The following is a 21,207-nucleotide window of genomic DNA, read 5'->3' as shown; positions in this document are numbered from 1 at the left end:
AACATAAAATGTAATGAATAAAAGCTAAAATTCAAGCTCAAAATCCAAAACGTCAGTGTCTTTTTACTTTTAAAAAATTAACGGCCAAATCAAATTCAAATTTTAACTCAGTTGGCTAAATTTAAATTTTGAAAATTCGCTAAAAAACTGCAAAATATTCAAAATCGATCATCTTAAGCATGAACAGAATACAGTTATTAAGAAAAAGCTCTGATAACAAAAGAAAACTTTATATTTTTTGTTTACAGCAAAACAACTTAATACTTCATTATTACAATTTTGTACATTTTTCATCGAAAAAAATTAATTAAACTTACTTTAATTCCTATATAACTAAGTATATATACATTATTCATTTACCATCACATTCAATGTGCCTCAATCCACAATTTCCATCAACTTTGATAGACATAAACAGCAGTTCTTTTTCAAAATGGAAAACTAAATATCTATAATCACATTTGTATTGAATTTTAGGTGGAAGTGTGACTGAAGTCATCTGATATGCATAATCAGGAAGGGTTATGCTCTTAAATAACGTAAATCCTTGAATGCCTCGATAAATGTAAATCTTAACTTCTCTTCGACTTTCCATGAAAGCCAATAAAGTTTCATCTCGGAAGTGCAGTGCATGAATATTTGATGGATCTGTACACACAATGTATTGAAAGACTTTTTCATTTATGATGTCACTGTAAATCTGTGGATGAAATAAATAAATTTAAACGGTTAATAATTATTTAAAAAAATAACGGTAAAAATATTTTTGAATTTTTTTAACGAAGAAGATTTAAATTGCAGATCACAACGGATTTTTTAATTCCATCAACTTACCTCAATAACATTATTTCCTTGAATTACAGAAGTTCTTTTCCTGGAAACAGCATAAAGTGTCTTTCTGTTCTTCTTCGTTCCAACATACAGCACAGCAATTTCTCCTTGTCCATGTTCAGGAATTATGTTATTTTCAGTGTCTCTTACACCTTCTCCATTGATCATGACAGCTTCGACTATTGGCTCTAAATTAAATACATTTTCCAGTACACTTTTATCCGTTGTAATATTTACTTGGTCATTATTGTCATCACTCATAATAATTCTTGGAGTAAAGCTAAAAACAGGCTCAGTTGGTGGTTCTTCTGTTTTTGGACTCTCTGTAGCTACTTCTAAATTGTCATTTTCTTTTACTTCATTTTTAATAGCATCTTCTAGTTCTTTTAATTTGTCAGCCATAAACTTTTCATTCTCAACCTTGTCGTTCCTTATTGATGTTGTTGTTGCAGCATTTTTAAGCATTCTCTCACGCAAAGCAGTTACATTTGGAGATTTGAAGGCAAAGAGCAACTTGTCGTCTGATTCATTAACTTTTGCTATTTTAGAAGCATTCGATGAAGGTGAAAGGTATGCAGTTTGGAGATTGAAACTTCTACGAATTACTTCACCTGCATCCTTAACTTTACTCATAAAGTCAATTCTTTTCGTAGTTTTTACAGGCTTTGATGGAATTAATGGCACTGTGTTGTTAGAATTTGGATATAAATGGAAATCTGGTTGTTTAAGTGTGTATGTTGGTGAATCTTTTGGATGTACTTTAGTTCTTGAAACTGTCATAATTGGTGCATTGGATATGACAGACCTTTGTCTGCGTTTAATTGATGTTGAATCTAAGGAATAAATTTTACGTCCATTATTGAGATTCAGTCCGCCCAAAATATCAGCAGAAAGGAAGCTATAAGTTGAATTCTCGACAGGAAGTTTCCATTGTTCCACAATTTGTCCAGTCACATTGTAATTCGTGACATGATCAATGTTGTCTAATGCATAGAAACTGTATGAATTTAGTGGATGAACAAACAGTTCCAAAACATTTGTGTCATAAGAAATTGACGAAATGTGAATCAAGCTGTCATCGACCAATTTCCAAGAATTTGTTCCACCATACAAGCACGGAGCATTTGCAGACATTTTAGAATTAGTTATGATGAACACATCATTGCTATTATCTGGTTCTAATTTATTCCAACTATAAATGACTCCAGTTTCAACAGCAGTCAATTTTGCGAATTGTTCCTGACTTCGTCTCCATTTGTAAATATTTGTAGTGCAGTTTGTATTCACTAAGAGATAATTTTGATTCTTTTTCGTCCTGAATGTGAAGTATGAGAAAATATTTACATTCTCAATGATCTTAAAAGCTTCTTCAAAATATTTTAGGACATAAATTGAGCTTTTGGAAATATCATCAGCTCTGTACTGCAATTTCTCACACATGCTTCTATATTCTACAGAATAATTAGTCAGTGCCATTTCAATCTCATGAACATTCGTGTTCAGATTCTTTTCAATTTCATTTATCGGCTGTCCATTGATTAATCCATTGCCATAAACATTATCCTCTAAATAAACAGTTTTGAGTCTCCAATTGCCATAAATATGTTGAACTTCCTTTCCTTTCTTCCACAATGCATTCTCGTACCATTTTGTAAAGTTGATTGATGAAATTCGATCGTCACTAATCAAAGACGATGCTTCTAAATTTGTGAATGTTAATGACGAGTCAAAATTAGGTGATGAATTAAGGACAGCAATATTTGCTATATTCTTTGAATTTACGAATCCATTGGCAGTTACTGAATTAAGAACTAGGGCATCTTCCAGGAAGATATCAGTGTAGATTACTTGGTTTTTGTCTGAAAGCTGAGAAGGGAATTGAAATTAACGAATTTTGTTCTTACTGACAAAACATTACTTACCATAACAGTATTGTCCCGTTCACTCCTAAGATTTATTTGATTAACAAGACCATTCACAATCATTGGATTTTTGACGGTAATTGCTCCTTCAACCACAATATTGTAATCAAATGTCTGATTTGTATGGAAAGTGAAGAAATTATTGAATGGAACTCCATTTATAGCTCTAACTTTTAAGTTTGATGCTTGGATAAATCTTGATTCAGTCATCATAGTATCTGGAAAGAGTCAGTAATGTATTATATTGTCATGTTTAAATAAATAGATTTTAAATCTCAGGATTAAAATTAAATCCAAGGATTTAAGTTATAATTTGCAGCACAAAGATCATCGAAGGATAGCAAGGACTCCAAAATTCAACAACTTACTCTCATAATCCACATCCAAATGAGTCGGTAATGCATTATGAATCCATTCATGTAAATTAATTCCATCAATAAAGTCTGTCGTTAAATTCCCTTTTAATCCAACAAGTTCAGCATAAAAATCATCCAGTAACTGAATATTGCTACGAATATTGACAATCTCATTGCTTTTCATGATGATGATATTGTCCATCATACTTTTAATATTTAATTCATTGAATGTATCAATGAAGCAGCCTTTTTCACTCATGACTGGATTTCTAAACGACTTAGCTCCTGTGACATAAATGTTTTGGTCGTTGAACCTTATTAAGTCATTTAGCCAGAAGCTGACATTCAATTTATTTAAGAACGGTGTATTTAAGTTCCGAATATTAACATTTTGGACAAACTTGACATCAGAATTGATTGTTTGTGTCATGCTGCCTTTTTCATAAAGAAAAACATTTTCTATGTCCTTGGCTGTTTTCTGATTGAATTTATTCTTGACATAAAGTGTGTTGGCATTGACAGTTCCTAAGATAACCAATTCTTGGGTCTCAATCAAGTCTTCTTTCCTAAAGATGTTGCCATATTGAATATTATTGATCTTTTCCACGTCCATATTTTCCTCAACCATAACAGAAGTTCCAACAATTTTATCGGAGTTGATTACTATAGGATTTTCAGTCTTTGAGATCCAATTCTCTAGAAAATGTGAAAAATTCTTTCCATTCATCAAGTTTTGAACTGTTAATCCTTCATAGACATCAGTTGAATCTAGGAAATGTAAGACAGCATCGATGTTATTGGGCCTATTTAACCATATTGCACGATCTTTTATAAGCTCAAAGTCTTTGTCATTGATGAATCGTAGATTGACATTTCCATCAATTATTAAATTGTCCAATTTGTGCTTGCCAGACAATAAGTTCTTCTTGAAATCTTTCAAATTCATCAAATAATCCCTAAATGTCTCAAATAGCATCCCATTAATGATCTGTGCATTAAACATGTCACCAACAATCAATTTATTAACTTTTACTGGATTTATTATGTTCTGTTCCAAGCTCCTACTTAAATGATTTCTCTCAAAGTCCTTAAGATCCAAATTAACAAGCACTCCAGTTCCAACAATGTCATTATTAACTTTAATGTTATTGGCACTTAAATCGAGCATTCCAATTTTCATATTGGAACTAAAGTTAATTGGATCATCAATGTAGTAATAATCACTGACCAAAACATCATTTGTTGAATCCTTAATATCAATAGAACTGGCACTAAGGTGATTCGCTACAGCAAGCGGTGTTTGAACGAATTGATCACCAAAAGTTCTTATGCTGTTCATTTCCAATTCAGTTGCATTAATTCCATCAAATAAGCCAGACATTCTAAGGTTTGAGAAGAAAATGTTTCCATAAAGCTGATTTAAAGTAACTTGCTGATCTCCAGTTGTTGTCATTATGCTGTTAATTTCGACATTATCGATGTAATTTGACAATATTGAAGCTTCCTTTTGAATTTCAAGACTTTTAAATGCTTTTGGACCTGTTATGACAATTTCTTCATCATTTCCAGTCTCATAGACAATGTCAGCTAAAACTGTCTTAATGTCCTGTCCATTCATCATATTTTCTATCTTAATTGTGCCTTCAACTACCAATCCAGTGAATGTACAATCAGCAGAAATTTCCCTTGAATTTTCAAGTGTTGGATTAGGAAGGAATTGATCTAATTGTTGTCCAGAAACAGTTCCTTGAACTTCCAATTTCTTCATAACTTCTAAGGAACTAAATGTTGTTTCACCTTCGATATCTTCTCGCTGATCAAGAGTCATGATGTTAGATGGTTCAATTCCGTTTATAGTTCCATCTGTGTCGATAGCTTTTGTGTCTGTGGGAGAAAGGATTGAAGTTAATGTACATTGATGACTATAACAGTGCTACTTACATAACTTATTGAATGTCTTCTTTCCACTAATCAACGTTTCCGTTGGACCTGTCATTAAAACATATTCATTTGGATATGATAAGCCATTCAAATTGTTAACATTCAATGCACTTAAGTAATCGATCATAACAATGTTTCCATTAACTGTAAGATTATCAATTGCTGATGGTCTGTTGACCAATACAATATTTGATATTAATTCCGTCCAGTTCATTCCATTGATGGTTTTTATGTTCAAATTGTGATTCATAAAGGCTTCCTTTGTTGTTAATGTTGCTTGCTCATCAAAGTCTGTAGTGATGTTTTCTAGAGATGGAATATCCACTGGAACGTCATTTAATTTATTGACAAGAAGGAAGTCAGTCACAATCTTATCAAATGTGAGTTCTTTCGGGAAATTTGGAGAATCAATTGCTAGAACTTCATGACTAAAGTCAATTCCATTAATTTTTCCATTATTCTGCATCATTATGTTGTCAGCATGAACAGATTCTTGGAAGACGATATTTTTATCAGGAACATTAAGCATGCCATTTTCTAGGAAAATAATATCTTCAACTGGAATTCCATTAATTGACTTAACAGTTATGTCATTAGCTCTTAATTCAGGTATTTTTGTTTCCTCAATTGGATCAACTTGCCGCTTCTGTCGAATTGGTTCATTCGGCGGAACTACTCGGAGTGTTTTGAGGTCAAATTGACCATTTAAAGGATATGGACCAAGATGATAAACTGGAGATGCGGTAGTGTCACCGTTTTCCTGCATAATTTGTGCCTGACGATTTTTCCTGATGAAACTATTAAGATGTGCATCTATTTCCTTAACTTTTTGTTCATCCTCGGCGAGAGTTTTTTCTATTTCCTCCAGATTGGCAATGAAATCTTCCCGACTGTATGATCTATCCAAAAATTCAATTTTATTACTTTCCAGTGTCACGTTTCCATCAAAATGAATTGTTTCAGCATTAAGTTCAGTAATAGAAAGTTCATCAAAATTGAAATTATTTCTTGTATTTAATGACAACTTTAGTGCTTCTTCGACTTGCTGCTTAACGGACATTTCAAGATCCAACATTCCATTAATTAATTCAATTGCTCTTTTGACATTCTCAATTTCCTTCAATAAAGGATCTTCAGCATCAATTATTTCATATTCAATTTTGAATAATCCACTGTCAGCATCATTTCTTGGAACTACGACGTAAAATGTGCTGTTCTTCTCGTCCACAACAAATGTAGCACCTAGTAAACCTTCTTCACGCTCATAATCCAATATACAAGTGAATCCATTCGCGTTTGGATCTGATGCAATTTTACATGGCACAGAAAGTGCACTTTCGAATGCTATTCCATTCCAAATGAGAGCATCAACGACGACTAACGAATGTGTTCTGAATTTAATTGAATGCTGCACTAGCAGAACTAAATCATCTCTAAAGATTTTTATTGGAACTACTAGAAATTCCTCAACATGACCAAAAGTTTGCGATAAAATAGTTTGTGGATGAAAATTGCCATTTACGTAACGTAGAATTTGAGAATGATCACCGCCAATTGCCAAGTATGAATGTCCACCAATTCTAAAGCCATTAATTGCGCTTACATTTGCAGCATCAATGTTTTTAAGGAATGCAAATTTTCCTTTTTCAAATTTTGTATTTTGATATCTGTAAATGGACACAAACGATTCTTGTGTAAATGCTGCAATCAAATCCTTGCCAGCATCCAAAAATACCATGCTTTTAGGTAAATTTTGTAACTTAAAAGCTTGAACGACCCAAAATTCTTGATTTTGGAAATTGAATTCTATAAATTCAACTTCAGCACGTTTTAATTCATCAATTTGTGACAGCATTATTAGGTCGCTTTTGTCATGCTTGAAATATGATAATTTATCGATTGTCTTCAACAGTTTCCAACGATAAAGCTCATTGATATCATTTTCAACTATTTCATACCAAATCAAATTGTCAGCAACTCCAACAAGAAGGATATTCCTGACCTTATTCTGTTCATAATCAAAGATATTCAATGTTTCAAGGCACATGCTGTTAGTTTTAGCTTCCTCAATCTCGAACTTCTTAACAATTTCATAGGAATTATCAAATCCAGCTGTTAAAATTAGTGTATTGTTGGATTTTCCAATTAATACAACACTGCTTTCAAGATTTATTGTCTTCCATTCCTCAACATCCTTGCCGATCTTAAATTTCGGTTCCTCTTTGATTGACTTGATTTTCAAATTTTCACGATACAAGTTATTTATGTTACTTTCTGTATGCTTCAATTTTGTCAATACTTTAATTTCTTCATAATCAGGCTTAAAGCTGCTTTGGACATTTGGATTTACAATTTGCTTCAAGTGGTCATCAAGGACATTGATTTTTGGTTCATTTATTGCTTCTTCTAATACAAATCCAAGTTTTGCATTGCCTGTATTTATTGGATTTCCTTCTTTTAGCCAATTTGTTAAATTTGTGCTCATTTCAAAAGGCGGTGCTGCAGAATTCAAAATATTTCCTTTAATTGTGTCTATTTCAGCCATTGTTTTCGTCGACTTCTGTCTCGTGACACTACTTTGACTTTGCTTAAATATTTCATTACGTAGTGATTCCACATCTTTAGCTGTTTGACGCTGTAAATTTAACATGAACTTTAGTAGAATTAACAAAATAAATCAGATCCAAGCAAACCTTTTGTATATCACCACGTGCATCACATATAAAACAGATTAAAATAACAATGAACGCAGTATTGTAGAAGCTTTTCATCGCTTCCGTTCGATCAACGAGCGTTCTTTAAAATATGATTAAAATACTTAATACTCAAAGTATAATTAATTAAATATTTGATAATTTATAAATTTTCTAAGCACACTGAAAATTTAACGAAACTGGACACAAATTCAACGAAATATTTATTTCAAATTATTTTTATTCGTTATTGTCATTTTTTCATATTTACAATAAATTTGTAACTAAAATTAACTACAGCCAATTATTGCACCCAAATTTTAGAGATTCGTCATTTATATTTATAAAGCTATAATTTTATCCTCAACCATGCACATTTATTCGTATGTGTCTGGTGGACTCCAGTGGAAACGGACAATTTTGTCAGTTGAAAGCTAATGAGAAAACATTAAATTAATTAATTAATATCACTGGATCATGAAATACTTACAAGGAAGATTCCTGAAGATACCAATGCGACTCCAGTGGCCAAAATGGCATTATATTTGCGATTTCTCTGAGCATGAAGAGCGAAATAATCACCTTCTGGAACTGGCATGTCGTTTAATGTTGGATACTTGTGTACGCGACCATGTCCATAGTTTCTACGGGCTGTGTTGTTTGCTGTCATTTAGGATAAAGGAGGAAAATTTTATTAGAATTGCATAACAAATTTGATTTATTACATTTAATTATTTAATTATACAATGTTTGTATTAATTTACATACCAGTGCGTGCAAAGAGCCTGACTGCTCTTAGTCCTTGCATGTTTAGAGGATTAAAGTAGGTGTGAATTTTCTAAAATAAAAAAATTAAGTGGCGTTCTCTGATCAAAGAAAATTCTACACTTGCAATATTTTTTCCTCAACGGGAATAATGTGCAAATTATGTATAGCTGCATGCTGTCTATCTAGAAAATTGAAAATGCATGCGAAAAACTAGCTGCACATTTTAACGAAACTTTTCATTCGTGAACAAAGGAATCGACCCTATTTATTTTGATAATAAATAAAAGTCGTAGTGAAATTATTAATTTAAATATTTTAACAATGCCTCAACAGCTGGATGTGATACAAAAGCTTTCAGCACATCGAGGAAAGGTCTGGTCTGTGAACTGGCATCCCTCAGGTATGAAATTATTAAAATTAAAAATTATTGAAACCTAAAAACAATAAAATCAAATTTTTAATGACAGGAAAAATCTTTGCAAGCTGCGGAGAGGATAAAACAATTAGAATCTTTACTCAGGAAAAGGATGCTTGGGTAATGCAAGCTGTTTTATCCGATGGACATACCAGAACAATTAGAGATATTGCATTTTCGAATTGCGGAATGTTTTTGGCAAGTGCAAGTTTTGATGCTACTGTATCTATTTGGGATAAAAAGGCAGGAACATATGAATGCAATTCGACATTAGAAGGACACGAGAATGAGGTGAAAAGTGTTGCATGGTCAGTTTCTGGACATTTTCTAGCCACATGTAGTCGTGACAAATCCGTCTGGATTTGGGATATAACAGCTAATTGTGAGGAGTTTGATTGTGCCGCTGTCCTAAATTTACATACGCAAGATGTAAAGAAAGTTGTTTGGCATCCATTAGAAGACATTCTGGCATCAGCAAGTTATGATAATACGATCAAAATTTATAAGGAGGATCCAAGTGACAATGACTGGACATGTACAGCTACTTTAACATCACATTCGTCGACAGTTTGGGGTTTAACTTTTGACAAGACAGGCAAAAGACTTGCAAGTTGTAGCGATGATTGTACAGTGAAAATTTGGCAGCAATATGAAGTCGGAAATCCTGAAGGAATTGCAACACCTGATAATGAGCCAGTTTGGAAATGTGTATGTACACTTTCTGGATATCATGATAGAAGCATTTACGATATTGCATGGTGTAAGCTTACTGGATTGATTGCAACTGCTTGCGGTGATGATTACATCCGAATCTTTAAAGAAGCTGACAATTCCACTAAAAATGAACCAATTTTCGATCTGGAAACGAAAATTTTAGCACATAAACAGGATGTAAATGCTGTAAAATGGAATCCAGTGATTCCTGGTTTATTACTTTCAACAAGTGACGATGGTGATATAAAGATTTGGAAATTTAATAATCTGTAAAATTTGAGAATTCCTAACACAAGCTTTTATATTCGTAAAAATAATGTGAGAATGATATATTAAATGTACAATATCTTATGAGCTATGTCTTCTTATTACTAAATAGTGCTGCCCATTCCTTTGCATACGGCGAGCACTGCTTCATATTATTCCATACAATTTCAGCATTGGCTTCTTTGGAATTATTTTTGTTTAACTGAAATACTTTAAATGAGCCTTCACCTTCAGTTATGAGGACCTTTCCATCATTATTGATTGATATTTCCAGCAGCCTTTTGATCATAGCTAATTTTGTAAGAACTTTTCGGAACCGAAGTTTATCTCTATCAGTTACATCCATTTTTATACGACTGGTATTCAATGATTCTAGCTTCTTAATTTGTTTTCCTGTTTTCTTGCTTTGTGTCTTTGTCCTTATCTACAAAAAGTTATTATAATATGCTGATATGCTTAGAAAAAGATCCAGTAACTTACCATTTCAACATCCAGCACTTCAATCACATCTTTCGCAGTCATCTGTTCCTCTAGCTCTGCTATCCTTTCATTCAAAATATCAAGTAATTCCAATTTTTCATCTGTTTCTTTCACAAGCTCATCTATTTAATTAAACTTTTATTGAAATTTAATCATTGATAAATTAATTAATTGAATTTACCTATTTTTCGTGCATAAATATTTTCATCTTCTAGTAAATGTTGCGCTCCGAGGCTTTTAAAATGAGTAAATATGTCTTTTATGCTTTGTAGTTCCTTTAATTCACCCATATTTTAATTTAATTTATTTCTTAAAAATGTAAACAAAAATACGTTGAAATATTTGTTTAAAATTTGACGAAAATTTAACGAAGAGAAAAAATTAACGAAAGTTTTCTAGTTTTCAATGAAAATTCATAACATCCAGAAATTGTTAATTTATTAAATAAACTAAGAACTTTCATAAGGAAAGATGTTGCGGAATAGAATCACAAACTCAATATTTCTCTTAAAGAATCGAAATTTCTCAGTATCATCAAGTTTATGCACAGATAAACAAAATGTACCGAGTTTTAGGAAATTAAGTGAAGTCCAGAAAAGAAAAATAGAAGATGACAAGGAAAAGTTAATTTGGAGGAACAAGCCCTTAGACCAGCCATATGCATTCAGGAGTAAATTTAATGCTTTCGGAGGAGATGAACTGGAACCAAGGTATTTTAATACAAAATAAATAATTCAATGTTCTAAGGAACTGTATAACTGTATCTTGTAGCTCATTGTCAATGCTCGTACAGCCGATTGATGCCAGTCCAAGTGGAATCAAGAAATGGTGGAAAGACTATAAAGTAAGAAAGGAGAGGTTCCTTCAACAGTTTATTCCAGAGAGACACGAAATTTTGGGAAGTGACTTAGCAGCTGCTCATTTTCTGCTATTTAGAAAGGGAAAAGTCAAATTTGTAGGACAAGACTGGTTGGAAATGGACCCTGAAGAAGATGCAATGGTTCCCCTTCCAAATAAGTTTAATCCACACTACGAAATAGAAGCAATCAAGTGTGACAATATGGTCCTTTATTATGAAGGACTTGAGAACATCAGAAGATTGAAAAAGCTGAAATATATATCATTTAAGAATGTAAAGACATTCGATGATTGGTGTTTAGATCGTGTATCAGGTTCTGAGTTTGAGAAATTGGAAGTATTGGACATTTCAGGAACGATTGTTACTGCAAATGGACTTCAAGCTTTGTATAGAATACATACTCTTAAAAAATTAATTGTAACACATCCAGAAACTGAAAATCCTCAATGGACCTTAACTCTAGCAATGCTGCAGGATATTTTCCCTAAATTAGAAATAAGTAGCAGTAGTCAAATTTAATTTATGTCACAATAAAAGTACTATATAAACTATTTCTATGATTTTATTCAATTATTATTTTCCTCTTGTATTGCCTGTTCTATATGCTCGGGAAGTTTTTGGATCTCAACTTTTGTTGCTTTCATTGCTGTTCCTTCTGGTAAATTTCGTTGAATGTATTCAAGGAAAGTTTCTAGTGTTGACTGAGTAAGATTGTGGAAATTAAGAAAACGATAATACGTTCTGACTTCGTAAGATACAAGATGCTTTGCATGGACATGAACACTTTTCAAGACCGTCCATCGATCTTTGTCAGACTTTCTTGCAGCATAACAACGTCCAACGTCAATTCCAAGATGTTCAGCTGATTTTTGAGCATACCATGCATAACTTTTCATCACTTCTGGCTCAATGCCTTTCAATTCAATCTCCAGTCGCGAATAAAGCTTGTCTTTTTGAGGAACTGCTAATTCCGTTTGAGGTTGTGCGCTTAAGCATCTTAAATTTGCTAATGGCAATGAATTCCTTGAAATTAATGCTGCACTACTTATTCTCTGGAAGTTAAATATCAAGGTTAATGATTATGTACTGTAATTAAATCATATTTCTAAATTACTTTTATAAAATTCATTTTCTTTTATTTATTTCCAACTTAACGAAACTTTAGGGTAAATCAACTTATTTTGATAGGAAAACTTTCGTTAAAATTAACTATCAAATTTCCGAATGCATTTTTGCATTGAATTGCATCACATAATTTTCGCACTATTCCCAGCCGATAGATCTGCAATTTTCCTAAAAATAGTTTTCATTTAATAAGAAGTTTTGATTCGGAAATTCAAACATACAAGCATGCAGGGAATTCGAGCATTTAAATTGATTGCACGCAATGGTAAGTTAATTAACGATTTTTTTGATTAATTTAATAAATTAAAGTTTTTCCAAATTGGTTATGCAACACAATGGAATTTTCTCATTAACCATAATGTCTTCCATCTCATTTTCCATGACAGCAAACATGATGGTACGTAGAAACTATGGAAAAGGCAGTGTACACAAATATCCAACTATGAATGACTTGCCTGTTCCTGAAGGCGACTTTTTTGAAATGCATGCAAAGCGAAATCGCAAATATAATGCAATTTTGGCTGCTGGAATCGGTATATTCTCTACTGCTGTCTACATTGTAATTATTTCATGTTTTACATGATGATCCAGTAATCTTTTAATAAACTTTTTTCTCATTTTTTCATTTTTCTAAAAATAGGTCTCAACAGACACGGTCATTCGCTTACACTGGAGTCCACCAGACACCTACGAATAAGTCATGTGATTCGATGCATTTCCTTAGTATTATACATAAATAATGCTAGATAATTATGAATCTCACAAATTGAGTGCTACTAATTGGCTGTTAAAAATTGGCAATTTATTGATAGATTTTTATTTTTTTATTATTTAATCGGAATTATACCAAAATTTACCTGTGATTAATAAATTATGATCTTAGTTTAACTAAAATTTTGTTGCATTTTCCACGTTTTTCACTGAATAAAATTTTCTTTCAAACGACTTTTTGAAATTTGAATTCATTGATTTTGATGAAAAAAATCTTTCGTCAAATATTTTTTCAACGAAAATTAAAGTGATGTTTATGAAACATAAAAATTATTTAAAATAGTGTTTTTAAGTGAATTAAGCTCTTTAAAATCATTGATTATTAAAGGTAGGACATCATTAAGGTTAATTACATTCACTAAATATTGCTAGTTTGAAATTTCGGGCGTAAATTTGTTGAAATATAATTTTCATTTCGGCGTTTTTCAATCCAAAGTGTTTAAAGTGAATAAAGTGGAAATAAATCAGTATAAGATCAATTTAATTTGTGATACATTATATAGTGATGTTAAAGCATAGAAAATCATCCAGTGAATGCGTTCATTAGAAGATCCAGTAATATATTTGAAGATTTAAACGAAAAACAGCATCAAAGGTATAATATTATTAAGAAAAATATGTTGTGATGATAATTAAAGCATGTATATTAACAACATCTGAAATAAACAGTTGGCCTTTATCAGAAATCCCCAGTTCGAGTTATTTAAAACCTTTATTTTCATTCTTTTTATGTTGATCAGTCATTTAAATGATTTAACTAAGTTATATAGAAACTCTAGCCAATCCAACATTGCATTTCATTTCAGATATAAAAAGAAAAATATAATTAAGAAAAATCAAATAATTTAAGTCCGAATTTATTATGGCGGAATCAATAAATAAGACATTAGTCGAACAAACGCTTATATTTCACGGTCTACCATTGATTAAAACATGGAATGAAGAATACGGTGCCAATAGTTTAAGCAGCATGGGAATTCAAGCTACAAATATCATTGATACATCCTTGTACCATGCACGTATCAAAAATCTTTCGTACACAGATCGCTCAAAAAGAATGAAATTACATCATTTCATTTGTAGCAAGTCTGCAAATTTATTTAAAAATTTTAGAGAAGATCCGTCTGATAAGAGAATTAAGAAGCTTGTAGCATCGGGAGGTAGCATGACTTAATCTAAGATGAATAATATCAGACAATGACTATAGGATAATTACTTTTTAGGTGATGTCATACCTCCTTTAGAATACTTTTCAAACATCAATCGAGATGAACGAGTTAACAAGTTTTTTTCGGTACCGACGAAGTTATTCCTTTATTGTAATATTCATGATTGATGCCTTTCTGTCTCTATTTTAGTCGATCAAGTTAGGAGATATTGTGTACGGAATTGTTACACAAAGTACAAAGATTGGATTACAAATTAAAATTCTATGTACTGTCGGATCAAGTACATGTCTAGTCTCGGACCTGAATTTAAAAGTATCAATTTAATATAATTAAATTTATTTTAAAGGAAAGTTTTGCATAAAAATTATTAAATTTTAGGGAACAGTAAATCATCAAAATTTAATATCAGCATTAGACTCGAAAAGTAATTCAAGGCAGTTCCTGATTAATGATTATGTATGTTGTGAAGTCTTAAATTTTGGAGATCAATATCCACAGCTTAATCTAGGAATGCGTTCAGAATATGAAAGATATGACAATGGTCCAAGTCTCGGTCTTATAACTTTTCAACAATTACCCCAATTTTACAAGTAAGTTGTTCCTCAATATGTTGGACAATTTCTGAGGAAAGAAGGAACTGAAGAGAATTTTAGGTTTTAATAAAAAAGACAACAGAAATCCAATTCAAAAAATTTCCGAGATTTCTTTTAATGCTATTTAAGTATTTAATTTTGTTTCAATTTTGATTTTAATTGCTTAAGAATATAATAATTTAATCATTTAACTTACTTCTTTCATTCAAGGATTGCTATAGAACAACAAAATCAAGAAAAATCATTTAATCAAATTTTGAAAGAATCTGAATCATTTAAGAATCCAGGAATTGTTGAAAACTTATTAATAGAATCAGGACTACATCATAATTTATACTATTCATTCATGTCGAAGAACAAATTTCCACAAGATGAGTACGCAAAGGATTTGCGTCAACAACAAGCGAGCAAATTGGCTTTTAGGTACAAATTTCCGTTATTTTTTTGAATTTTTCTGATCGTTATTTTTTAAATATTTTGTGACCGTTGATTCTAATGACAAATTTATATAATTACAGAGCTGTTGCTGAGGGGATTGCTCATTTCAAAGAAGGAAGGCATACAGAAGCATTTCAATGCCTGAATAAAGCACTCTCAATTGATCCAAGAAATGTAGAAGGTTTAGTGGCACGAGGAGCATTATTTGCCAATAGCGGATCATTCAGCAAAGCTATTGTTGACTTTGAAGCAGCATTAAAAATCAATCAAAATCATGTTAATGCTAAGAAATATTTAGGTGAGACACTTTTAGCTTTAGGACGAAGCTATGAAGAAGATGGAAAATTTGAGGAAGCACAGAAGGCATACATTGATTGCCTGAATATTAATCCTCATCATCAAGAAGCATTGGCATCTCTGAATTACATTAAGACGAAAATTAATGCCAGAAAAATTGTTGAACCTGCTGAACTTGAATTGCCTCGTAAGTTTTAATGATATTCATTTTATGATAATTTAAATTAATTAAATTATTTTACAGCATTGAATATTGGATCAATTCCGCCTTTAAAAGAGTCAAAAAGAGATTTTCATGAACCGAAGAGTAAGGAAGAACGTAAAAAGTCGAAAAAGGATAGAAAGAAGAAAGGAAAGAAACGACATGATTCTTCAAGTGAAAGTAGCAGCGATTCAACAGACAGCAGTGAATCAAGCAGCGAAAGTTCCGATAATTCATCGACTACAACAGGTAGTCAGTACTCCATACATTTAATGACAAATCGCTATCTAATCTTATAAATTTGTTAATTACAGATTCTGATTCAAACTCACGTTCAAAGAAAAAAGACAAAAAGGGTAAATCATCATCGCCAAAGCGTGAATCAACAGACTATCATTATGGACAGAACTATGAAATGGACGATCATGAACTAAAAGTCAAGAAATTTTTAGAAATGGGAAAGGATGAAGATGATTATGAGGAAAAAGTTGGTCAATTGTTAGCTGAGGCATCAAAATATCAAAAGAGTAAGCAGGCCGAGGAGGCAAAACAAGCCAAAAAGAAGAAGAAGTCTGATAAAAAGATAAAGAAAGAGTAAGTAATTATTCAGCATATCCAAAAAATATGTATTAATTAAATTTTATTTTAGAAAAAAGAAGCGCAAGAAGGAAGACAAGAAAAAGACAAAAGGAAATGAGATTGAGGATCTTCGTGAGGCATTAAAGTATGTTTTGGGTCAATTTGTTTTTAGTGACTTTATAATACCTAATTTATGTAATTTAGAATGTTTGAAAATCTACCGGAAAAGATCAAAAAATTGTATCAAGAAAAAATGCGTGAAGAGGAAGCAGCCAAACAGAAAGAATCAAATTCAGGTGCTGGAAATGATGAAGGAAAATGGAAAATGAAATTTTCAAAGGATGAAAGGCAAGGTGACAAGAAAGGTCCGACAAAAGGATTTAGTTTATATGAATCTGACGATGAAGATCAATCACGTAATTATCAAAGTCATCCAGCAGCTCAATCGACAAGCTTTGCTGTTGCTAGTACAAGTAATGTTACGAGTGATAAGAAACGTTCTCCACCTAAGGATATTCCTGCGCCAAATCCAATAATTAACAAAGGTCCAGTAGTTTTAGATAAATTTGGAAATTTCAGGTTGGCTGATCCTCCTCAAGCATTGCCAAAACCAGCTGAATCGTCTAGTAGACGATCTAGAAGCCGTAGAAGCAGAAGTCGCAGTGATTCACGGTAAATTGACAGTTTTATGCCATTTAATATAATTATTAATTTAACGGTCATAATTCAAATAATTTTAAGTCGGTCAGTAGTCTTCACTTCAGTTTCGTTCAGTTCATTTTTTATTTTTGAATTTTATAAAATCGTTTGAAATTCAAGAAAACCGTTAAAAATTTCTTTTGTTAATTTTAATTCCTAGAATTAAATTCTTTGGTATGGCATTGAAATATATCAATTTATTTATAAGTTCCATTTATTAAACAATCTAATTTTAGCTCTCCACGTCGCCGTCGTTCAAACTCAAAACGAAAATACTCAAGATCTTACTCGCGATCATATTCACGCAGTCCAACCCGTAATAATCGAGGATTTGTTAATCGTTATGATAATAGGAATCGCCAACGTTACAGTCCAAATCGTATGAATAGAGGACGTGGACGTTGGAATGATAATTTCAGAGACTCAAGAGATTATAGACGAAATAATGATAAGTTTGATAGACGAGGAAATCGTGGTGGCGGAAGGTATAACAGGTTTGATCGTAGAAGCATGTCAAGGAGTCCATTAAGGTCGCCAAAAGGCTCACCAGATCGTCGAAATGAAAGTACAGCGGAAAGAAAAGACCGCTGGGAAAATGAACCAGCACTTGATAAATTGAACGATTCTCGTGAAAAGGATGACTTGAAGAAAACTAACAGTGGTAGTTCGTTGTGGTAAAATTAATTAACTTTAATCTTGAACTAAATTTATACTGTATTAAGATTAATTTTCAGAAGTAACAAAAAAGAATCAATCAAATAAAGAATAACAATAATTTTTCTGTCATTAAGTCTGTTTTTTTGTTTGATCATATCTATTTCTGTTCATCTGTTTACATTATTTTTGGACTAGCTACATATTTAGTGGGCGACTTTATCTTTCGTTAAATTGTGAAATTCAAAAACAATTTTTATATTTTTAGCAGATATAAAGTTGATAATTAGAGTAAAACTATCGTACAAACTATTAAGATGTCGGCTTGGGCTCCTCCAGTGTTGGTCGAAGAGCCAGAAAGTCTATCAAAGATAATTAAAGCTGAGAAATCAGAAAAGTAAGTTCCGAAAATAGAACAAAAAGAAAAAAATATTCTAATTTTAATTAATTTACAGACAGAAAATAAAGAAACAAATCAAGGAAGATTTCAATCTTGCCAAACAGCTAACTGCCTTTGATGTTATTGATCCACCAAAGCCAAAAGTTGTGGAACCAGTAAAGAAAGTTGTAAAATGTGAATCTGCTTGTTCAAGCAAAACTGCTGATCTATTGGATTCATTGACTTTACAAGACGAGACAATCTTAACTCCTACACTTGATGATGATAAAAAGATTGCTGAGCTGTTGCAAGCTGAATTTGACCTGGAATATGATGAGGAAATAAAGAGACTTGAAGCAAGCAGAAATAAAAGTAAGGAACGGCATTGAATTTCATAATATTGTGTCAATTGATTCTAATTCTCTTACTGGATCTAATGGAATTGAATCTATGCATTCTTAATTCACTTTCTATTATGTTAATTCAAGTAAGACACTAATAATAACATCCTTTCATTTAATACAGATTCAAAAGTGTCAGTATCACTTGCGAAATACCGACTTTATCCAGACGATTTGCTTGCTGACAACTCAGACAAGGAAGATGAAGACGAAATTGATAGACGTCGAATGAAAAATTGGGATCGATTTGAAGAAAATGATAAAGAATTTTCAAGAATCGGCAAAGCTGGATATTGTGAGAAGGAAGACGGAAAGTTTATTACAAAACATGATGGAGATTTATCAGGACGTAGAAATGCTGGAAAAATTATGGAGTTTCATTCTGATTTAGAATGTGGTGACTGTGGCAACTTTGATATGAAAATCTCCAATAAAGTATTTAATGAGCTCAGAGCTCATTCAAATCTTATGGCTAAAAAGACACATCAAATATCTTTGGATCGTCAGGAGAATAAATCAACAAGTGAAATGGGAATGGATCAGAAGACTCGATTGATACTTTATAAATTTATCAATACAACTATGGTTATGAACAGCATTGATGGTGTTATTTCCAAAGGAAAGGAAGCAGTTGTGTTGCATGGCGAAGGAAATCTTGAAAACACATTTTATCCAAAAATTACAAAGGAAGTGGCAGTGAAAATCTTTTCAACAACATTAAATGAATTTAAGCAACGTGACCAATATATTAGGGATGACTTTAGGTTCAGAGGAAACCTTAAACAGAACAACCGTAACATCATTAACTTATGGTGCGAAAAGGAATATCACAACCTTAACAGACTTGCCAAAGCGGGCATTTTATGTCCACAACCGATTGTCTTCAAGAAACACATTTTATTAATGTCTTATATTGGAAATGGACATGAACATCCTGCACCGAAATTAAAGGATGTCCAGTTGAGCAAGGCTGAGATGATTTGTGCTTACGAAGAGGTTACTGAAGCTATGAGAAAAATGTATCAAGAGGCACGAATAGTACATGCTGATTTTTCAGAATATAATATTCTGTACTTCGATGGACAATGCTACATTATTGATTTGGCACAAGCTGGTAAGTTGTCATGTATTGCCTAATTAAGTCAGTAATTTGTGGGTATTTGTTTTAAAACCAAGGGTTATTTTTTAATCCTAGGATTTAATTTAAATCGTAGGATTAAAATACCGTTTTAGTAAAAATGTGAATGAAATTTTCACTGGAACTGAGTCTATGACCTCATTAATGCCTATAAACTTACAAATCGCACATTTTTACCTCGAATCAACCTACATATTTTAGATAACTTAAACAAAAAAAATTATAAACATATTTTTTTAATTACAGTTGAGCCAATTCATCCATCTGCATTGCAATTTTTAATGAGAGACTGTGGAAATATTACAAATTTCTTTGAGAAGCATGATGTACCTGTGAAAACAAAAGAAGAACTGTTCTTTGAAATCACCAAATTAGATCCATTAACAACGAATACAAATATGCTTGAGAAGATTCACATGAAAGGTGATGCTGTGCATATTGTGACGAATTCATTGAACTTTGATGATACAGAAAGAGAGAAAATGCCCGAATTGTATCGATTGAAGGAATTTCCATTTGATTATGCTTGGAATAAAGTTGAAAAATTGAAGCAGAAAAGTGGAACTGAAGCTGAACCAATTAAAGAGTCTAATGATGATGAGAATGAATGGGTGGAAGTAGCACACAAAAAGAAGGGAAAGCTCAAAACAGATATTTACGACGACAAAAGTGCTGATGTGTTCAAGGAAATTTCAGTTACTTTAAAATAAATCATTTTATATACAAAAGTGTGCAATTATAATAAAATGGATAGATCGTAAGTGATCTTTAAAATACACAAACTTACTTCCACACAAGATCTTTGTGGAGTGATTGTGGCAACTGAAAATTTGACTTCTTTTATTTATTCTTATTGAGAATATGTTGATGTATAAGGATTTAATGATAAGCTAGTCATTTTCCTATATTCAAGTACTTAATTGCCAAGTGCTGTTTCTGGATCTTCAAATCAATTTTCAAAATAACGGAAAATCTATTTTTGAATTAAAAAATAACCCTTAAAATATATCCTTCGTTAAAATTTGAAACTAAAAAGTACGTTACAAATTTGAATTTTGAAAATTCGTTACAATTTTCAAATTCATTATTAAAACAGCATAGAAGTTTAATATTTCCTTCCATATTATACTTTCTCCTCACGTTAATGAAAATATTTTTCGTTTGTGCAGCTTGAAGACAGTTTTTTCTAAAATTATAACTCGCGTGCTGATTGAGATATTTTTCATAGTTTAAAAAAATTTTTTCATAATAAACAAACGAATGGATACAGAAATCCGGAATTTTTTAAAAGTTCACAATCCACGAGAGGATATACCGAAAATTTCAGGATCAATTGAAGTTCAAAGGAATGAAAAATTTGGCAGGATGGTCGTTGCGACTGAAGATTTACTGCCTGGGACGATTGTGTGCATTGAAGAGCCATTTTTCATGTCCTTGGATAAAAAAGAAGTGCAAACTAGATGCGGATTGTGCCTTAAAAAGTTGATAAATTCAGTCACGTGTTCAATCTGTAAGT

General features: G+C 31.9%; 9 protein-coding genes across 11 annotated transcripts; 5 read left to right on the top strand and 4 right to left on the bottom strand.

Annotated features, from left to right (window-relative positions):
- Positions 1-352: 352 nt before the first annotated feature.
- fs(1)N (female sterile (1) Nasrat) lies at positions 353-7,535 on the bottom strand. Its single transcript, XM_070643310.1, has 5 exons — positions 5,051-7,535; positions 3,122-4,993; positions 2,754-2,971; positions 835-2,697; positions 353-700 (listed from the first exon to the last, which is right to left on the bottom strand). Exons 1-5 carry the CDS (start codon positions 7,533-7,535, stop codon positions 353-355), a joined length of 6,786 nt encoding a protein of 2,261 aa, XP_070499411.1.
- Positions 7,536-8,043: 508 nt separating this feature from the next.
- On the bottom strand, positions 8,044-8,612 carry LOC139092712 (uncharacterized). The gene is made up of 3 exons (XM_070643229.1): positions 8,512-8,612; positions 8,234-8,406; positions 8,044-8,177 (listed from the first exon to the last, which is right to left on the bottom strand). The coding sequence occupies exons 1-3, from the start codon at positions 8,549-8,551 to the stop codon at positions 8,121-8,123; spliced, it is 270 nt and encodes an 89-aa protein (XP_070499330.1). The 5' UTR covers positions 8,552-8,612; the 3' UTR covers positions 8,044-8,120.
- Positions 8,613-8,765: 153 nt separating this feature from the next.
- On the top strand, positions 8,766-9,991 carry Ciao1 (cytosolic iron-sulfur assembly component 1). The gene is made up of 2 exons (XM_070643225.1): positions 8,766-8,911; positions 8,979-9,991. The coding sequence occupies exons 1-2, from the start codon at positions 8,833-8,835 to the stop codon at positions 9,911-9,913; spliced, it is 1,014 nt and encodes a 337-aa protein (XP_070499326.1). The 5' UTR covers positions 8,766-8,832; the 3' UTR covers positions 9,914-9,991.
- LOC139092710 (uncharacterized) lies at positions 9,867-10,709 on the bottom strand. The gene is made up of 3 exons (XM_070643227.1): positions 10,569-10,709; positions 10,388-10,509; positions 9,867-10,331 (listed from the first exon to the last, which is right to left on the bottom strand). Exons 1-3 carry the CDS (start codon positions 10,675-10,677, stop codon positions 9,996-9,998), a joined length of 567 nt encoding a protein of 188 aa, XP_070499328.1. The 5' UTR covers positions 10,678-10,709; the 3' UTR covers positions 9,867-9,995.
- A 78-nt stretch (positions 10,710-10,787) lies between these two features.
- On the top strand, positions 10,788-11,780 carry LOC139092709 (distal membrane-arm assembly complex protein 2). Its single transcript, XM_070643226.1, has 2 exons — positions 10,788-11,097; positions 11,159-11,780. The coding sequence occupies exons 1-2, from the start codon at positions 10,859-10,861 to the stop codon at positions 11,763-11,765; spliced, it is 846 nt and encodes a 281-aa protein (XP_070499327.1). The 5' UTR covers positions 10,788-10,858; the 3' UTR covers positions 11,766-11,780.
- Positions 11,781-11,812: 32 nt separating this feature from the next.
- mRpS10 (mitochondrial ribosomal protein S10) lies at positions 11,813-12,375 on the bottom strand. The gene is made up of 2 exons (XM_070643309.1): positions 12,361-12,375; positions 11,813-12,298 (listed from the first exon to the last, which is right to left on the bottom strand). The coding sequence occupies exons 1-2, from the start codon at positions 12,373-12,375 to the stop codon at positions 11,813-11,815; spliced, it is 501 nt and encodes a 166-aa protein (XP_070499410.1).
- Positions 12,376-12,504: 129 nt separating this feature from the next.
- LOC139092711 (uncharacterized) lies at positions 12,505-13,265 on the top strand. Its single transcript, XM_070643228.1, has 3 exons — positions 12,505-12,636; positions 12,758-12,930; positions 13,012-13,265. Exons 1-3 carry the CDS (start codon positions 12,597-12,599, stop codon positions 13,066-13,068), a joined length of 270 nt encoding a protein of 89 aa, XP_070499329.1. The 5' UTR covers positions 12,505-12,596; the 3' UTR covers positions 13,069-13,265.
- Positions 13,266-13,378: 113 nt separating this feature from the next.
- LOC139092598 (tetratricopeptide repeat protein 14 homolog) lies at positions 13,379-17,909 on the top strand. Of its 3 annotated transcripts, XM_070643069.1 has the most exons (12): positions 13,379-13,470; positions 13,949-14,302; positions 14,366-14,436; positions 14,501-14,623; positions 14,690-14,901; positions 15,115-15,327; positions 15,423-15,826; positions 15,884-16,093; positions 16,156-16,435; positions 16,491-16,565; positions 16,625-17,092; positions 17,356-17,909. In XM_070643069.1, the coding sequence occupies exons 2-12, from the start codon at positions 14,005-14,007 to the stop codon at positions 17,795-17,797; spliced, it is 2,796 nt and encodes a 931-aa protein (XP_070499170.1). In that variant the 5' UTR covers positions 13,379-13,470; positions 13,949-14,004; the 3' UTR covers positions 17,798-17,909. The 3 variants fall into 3 exon arrangements, with proteins under 3 accessions (XP_070499170.1, XP_070499169.1, XP_070499171.1); XM_070643068.1 differs by lacking the exon at positions 13,379-13,470 and having other exon boundaries at positions 13,480-14,302; XM_070643070.1 differs by lacking the exon at positions 13,379-13,470 and having other exon boundaries at positions 13,481-14,302; positions 15,884-16,090.
- Positions 17,910-17,992: 83 nt separating this feature from the next.
- Positions 17,993-20,520, top strand: LOC139092599 (serine/threonine-protein kinase RIO3). Its single transcript, XM_070643071.1, has 4 exons — positions 17,993-18,170; positions 18,229-18,524; positions 18,678-19,667; positions 19,938-20,520. The coding sequence occupies exons 1-4, from the start codon at positions 18,091-18,093 to the stop codon at positions 20,399-20,401; spliced, it is 1,830 nt and encodes a 609-aa protein (XP_070499172.1). The 5' UTR covers positions 17,993-18,090; the 3' UTR covers positions 20,402-20,520.
- The last annotated feature ends 687 nt before the right edge of the window (positions 20,521-21,207 follow it).

Source organism: Chironomus tepperi, unplaced genomic scaffold (genome assembly GCF_022539635.2).
Source record: "Chironomus tepperi strain 1889 unplaced genomic scaffold, CSIRO-AGI_Ctep_v1 contig_309, whole genome shotgun sequence".
In the NCBI taxonomy this organism is placed as follows: Eukaryota; Metazoa; Arthropoda; class Insecta; order Diptera; family Chironomidae; genus Chironomus; species Chironomus tepperi.
This window is presented reverse-complemented; position numbering and strand designations above follow the sequence as displayed.

Coding starts and splice junctions, on each gene's coding strand:
- LOC139092599 (XM_070643071.1), top strand. CDS start 18,091: ATGTCGGCTTGGGCTCCTCCAGTGTTGGTCGAAGAGCCAGAAAGTCTA. Junction 18,525..18,677: donor TGAAGCAAGCAGAAATAAAA/GTAAGGAACGGC, acceptor CATTTAATACAG/ATTCAAAAGTGTCAGTATCA. Junction 19,668..19,937: donor TATTGATTTGGCACAAGCTG/GTAAGTTGTCAT, acceptor TTTTAATTACAG/TTGAGCCAATTCATCCATCT.
- LOC139092709 (XM_070643226.1), top strand. CDS start 10,859: ATGTTGCGGAATAGAATCACAAACTCAATATTTCTCTTAAAGAATCGA. Junction 11,098..11,158: donor GGAGATGAACTGGAACCAAG/GTATTTTAATAC, acceptor TGTATCTTGTAG/CTCATTGTCAATGCTCGTAC.
- LOC139092711 (XM_070643228.1), top strand. CDS start 12,597: ATGCAGGGAATTCGAGCATTTAAATTGATTGCACGCAATG. Junction 12,637..12,757: donor TAAATTGATTGCACGCAATG/GTAAGTTAATTA, acceptor TTTCCATGACAG/CAAACATGATGGTACGTAGA. Junction 12,931..13,011: donor TCTCTACTGCTGTCTACATT/GTAATTATTTCA, acceptor TTCTAAAAATAG/GTCTCAACAGACACGGTCAT.
- LOC139092710 (XM_070643227.1), bottom strand. CDS start 10,677: ATGGGTGAATTAAAGGAACTACAAAGCATAAAAGACATATTTACTCAT. Junction 10,510..10,568: donor TATTTATGCACGAAAAATAG/GTAAATTCAATT, acceptor TTAATTAAATAG/ATGAGCTTGTGAAAGAAACA. Junction 10,332..10,387: donor AAGTGCTGGATGTTGAAATG/GTAAGTTACTGG, acceptor AACTTTTTGTAG/ATAAGGACAAAGACACAAAG.
- LOC139092712 (XM_070643229.1), bottom strand. CDS start 8,551: ATGCAAGGACTAAGAGCAGTCAGGCTCTTTGCACGCACTG. Junction 8,407..8,511: donor CAGGCTCTTTGCACGCACTG/GTATGTAAATTA, acceptor CCTAAATGACAG/CAAACAACACAGCCCGTAGA. Junction 8,178..8,233: donor TATCTTCAGGAATCTTCCTT/GTAAGTATTTCA, acceptor TTTTCTCATTAG/CTTTCAACTGACAAAATTGT.
- LOC139092598 (XM_070643069.1), top strand. CDS start 14,005: ATGGCGGAATCAATAAATAAGACATTAGTCGAACAAACGCTTATATTT. Junction 14,303..14,365: donor GAAGCTTGTAGCATCGGGAG/GTAGCATGACTT, acceptor ATTACTTTTTAG/GTGATGTCATACCTCCTTTA. Junction 15,827..15,883: donor TGCTGAACTTGAATTGCCTC/GTAAGTTTTAAT, acceptor ATTATTTTACAG/CATTGAATATTGGATCAATT.
- Ciao1 (XM_070643225.1), top strand. CDS start 8,833: ATGCCTCAACAGCTGGATGTGATACAAAAGCTTTCAGCACATCGAGGA. Junction 8,912..8,978: donor TGTGAACTGGCATCCCTCAG/GTATGAAATTAT, acceptor TTTTAATGACAG/GAAAAATCTTTGCAAGCTGC.